We start from the raw sequence: 248 nt of genomic DNA, 5'->3' as shown, positions 1-248 counted from the left end.
GTGACTCACGTGAAAAATTGGAGTTACATCGAGCAGCATTCTCAAAGTAACTTCCAGACCCGTAGCTCATGACTAAGCTCGACTGTGGAGAGCACCGTTGCTTGGACTCGGCCCCAGTCCTGAGGGGGTAGGGAAGGTGAGAGGGCATTCACATGTTTCCTTATAAATTATAAAATTCTTGTTCTTATGGGAAAACAGATATCAACATAATCAAACAACTTTCTCCTCCTCTATAATTTCAGAGACTG

The 248-nt window shown here is 43.5% G+C and overlaps 1 protein-coding gene across 1 annotated transcript in view; it reads right to left on the bottom strand.

Moving 5' to 3' along the window:
- Positions 1–248, bottom strand: part of LOC119591544 (lysosomal-trafficking regulator-like) — a gene marked incomplete in the record, with an annotated part of 91173 nt that overhangs the window by 19487 nt on the left and 71438 nt on the right. Inside the window, 1 exon segment of the mRNA XM_037940294.1 lies at positions 10–119. Coding sequence (XP_037796222.1) covers positions 10–119 — 110 coding nt within the window.

Source organism: Penaeus monodon, chromosome 28, assembly GCF_015228065.2.
Source record: "Penaeus monodon isolate SGIC_2016 chromosome 28, NSTDA_Pmon_1, whole genome shotgun sequence".
Taxonomy (NCBI): Eukaryota; Metazoa; Arthropoda; class Malacostraca; order Decapoda; family Penaeidae; genus Penaeus; species Penaeus monodon.
Note: the sequence above shows the minus strand (reverse complement) of the source record. Positions and strands in the feature narration are given on the sequence as shown.